This window comes from Lineus longissimus, chromosome 2 (assembly GCF_910592395.1).
Source record: "Lineus longissimus chromosome 2, tnLinLong1.2, whole genome shotgun sequence".
Lineage (NCBI taxonomy): Eukaryota > Metazoa > Nemertea > Pilidiophora > Heteronemertea > Lineidae > Lineus > Lineus longissimus.
This window is the reverse complement of record NC_088309.1, coordinates 11,649,933-11,652,367: the sequence shown is the minus strand read 5'-3', so window position 1 is coordinate 11,652,367 and position 2,435 is coordinate 11,649,933. Positions and strand designations below refer to the sequence as shown.

General features: G+C 44.1%; 1 protein-coding gene across 1 annotated transcript; it reads left to right on the top strand.

Moving 5' to 3' along the window:
- The first annotated feature begins 379 nt into the window (after positions 1-379).
- On the top strand, positions 380-2,188 carry LOC135499649 (uncharacterized). The gene has a single exon (XM_064790536.1). It carries the CDS (start codon positions 380-382, stop codon positions 2,186-2,188), a length of 1,809 nt encoding a protein of 602 aa, XP_064646606.1.
- Positions 2,189-2,435: the final 247 nt, after the last annotated feature.

Below are 2,435 nucleotides of genomic sequence, written 5' to 3'. Positions count from 1 at the left end.
CTGTACCGTTGCAAGTACTGCATCTTCAGCAAACAGGAGATCAATTCCGGAAGAGAAGCATATTGACTTGTTGTACAGGCAAGATCACTTTTTTCTGATCACAAATCTGAGTAGGTTAATCGCCAACGGAGCTGGTGGTCGCCACGGGAAAAAATTCGTTTGCAGATCGTGTTTGACCTGCTATTCCTCAAAGAATAAAAAACGTGCTCATGAAAGATGTTGTCTAGATACGGGCCAAGTGTACACCTTTCCGAGGAAAGGCCAAATGAAATTCGACAATTTCAAAGCCATGTGCGCGAGACGGCACCTGATAATATATGATTTTGAAACTTGTCTTACGCCATGCGAATCAACTCTGAGTGATGGTTCAAGCCGCCATATGCCCATCGCGGTAGCGGGAAAACGTCTCTGCGTCAATCCCGATTACAATTCTTCCCTCTTCACCTACGTGGGCTCCGATTGTGTAAAGAAATTTCTCGAATGGCTCAATGAACAGATCAAGGAAGCGCACATTATCGATTTGCATTGTTCCAAAGACAGTCTTGAACATATGTCTTCGCGTGATTGGAAGAAGTTTGTCTCGCAGCAGCATTGCGAGATGTGTGGAATTGAATTCACTATAGGCGTGAAAAAGTGCATCGACCATTGTCACTTGCAAGCGGATCGGATGCGATACGTTCTCTGTAATCGTTGCAACTTGACTTATGCTTCGGAAAGGGAATTACAGATCAGTGGCTTGGCGCATAATGCCACAAGATATGACAATCACCTTTTTGTAGAGGAATTGGCAAAACAAGATGGAGAATTGAAAAAGTTTCGAATATTGCCTAAAAACACAGAGCACTACTTGGCCATATATTGTCAAACGTTAGTCTTCCTGGATAGTTTTCAATTCTTGCCATCGTCTTTAGCAAATCTAGTGGAATTGATGAAAAACAAGACTAGCACTATTGTAGACCCGGAAAGTGGGATGAAGCAGAGCCAGAGCGCATTTCCTCTCCTCTCCGAATACGTGAAAGGATCGAGTGAAATGTACGATCTTTTGTTGCGCAAGGGTGTCTTTTGCTACGAATATCTGGACAGGCCATCAAAACTTCAAGAGAGGCAGCTTCCGCCGGTCGAGGCATTTTTCGATTCGCTAAAAAAACAACCCATTTCATCGGAGGATTACGAGCATGCAACGAAGGTATGGCGAACAATGAACTGCAAGACCCTTGGTGATTATCTTGTAGTCTATCTCCAAACAGACGTTTTACTACTAGCCGATTGTTTTGAGAAATTTCGTGCCATGTCCATGAAACATTTTCAATTAGATCCAGTAAAATATATATCGGCCCCTCACATGACATTCGATGCCATGCTCAAAATGACAAGAGCTCATATAGACTTGATAGAAGACCTGGAGGAATATCTGTTTGTCAAAAAAGGCATTCGTGGAGGTGTCGCTTTCATTTTCCAACGACGGGCCCACATATCTGTTGACGATGATGATGATGTTGAAGAGAAGGGGGTATTTTCAGGAGAAGCAGACAAGAAGAGTGGCGCGCAGATATTTGCCCTCGACGCGACGAATCTCTACGGCTACTCCCTCAGTCAAGATTTACCGCACGGAAACTATCGCTGGATCGAGGTTGACGACCCAAACGAATTTGATGTTTTGTCTTTGTCAGACGATAGCACTACAGGATACATACTGGAGATGGACCTCGAATATCCTACTTGTCTACACGATTCGCACAATGACTTTCCTTTAGCGCCAGAGAAACTGTGCATATGCCCTTCGCAGTGGAGTCCGCTAATGCATGTTTTGGCGGGAAAACTAATGGATCCCTCACAAATACGAAGTGCCGCCACCGGAGAAAAACTGATTCCTCATCTTGGACCGAGAACAAATTACATTGTCTATCTGAATAACCTGCTATATTATCTTCAGCTGGGCATGACGCTGAGCAAAGTGCATAGGATTCTGGCTTTCGATCAGTCGCCCTGGATGAAAGATTTCGTCAGCTTCTGCACGGAGCAGAGGAAGGCCGCGGCAAACAATCCCCTCGAATCTGACTTTTGGAAAAAAGCAATTAATTCTTACTACGGGAAATTCCTCCAAGACAAAACAAAGCACATAAATATGAGTCTAGTGTCGGACAAGAGAAAATTCCTAACAAAAACGAGCAAACCAAATTTCAAGTGAGTAACCATTTACAATAGGAAACTGGTAGGCATACAAATTGAAACCCTGCAGCATACTTCTGGATCGTCCAATCACAGCGGGAATGGTCTGTCTCGAAACAAGCAAAATGAAATTGTACAAAATGCACTATGACTTCATTAAGCCATTGTACGGGGACCGGTGCCACCTGTTGATGACGGACACGGATAGCCTGCTGTATTTCTTAGAAGAATGTGAGGGGAACGTGGACGAGGACTTCTTCGCGAAC

What these genes read in the sequence shown, in the direction of transcription:
- LOC135499649 (XM_064790536.1), top strand. Translation starts at nt 380, where the DNA reads ATGCCCATCGCGGTAGCGGGAAAACGTCTCTGCGTCAATCCCGATTAC.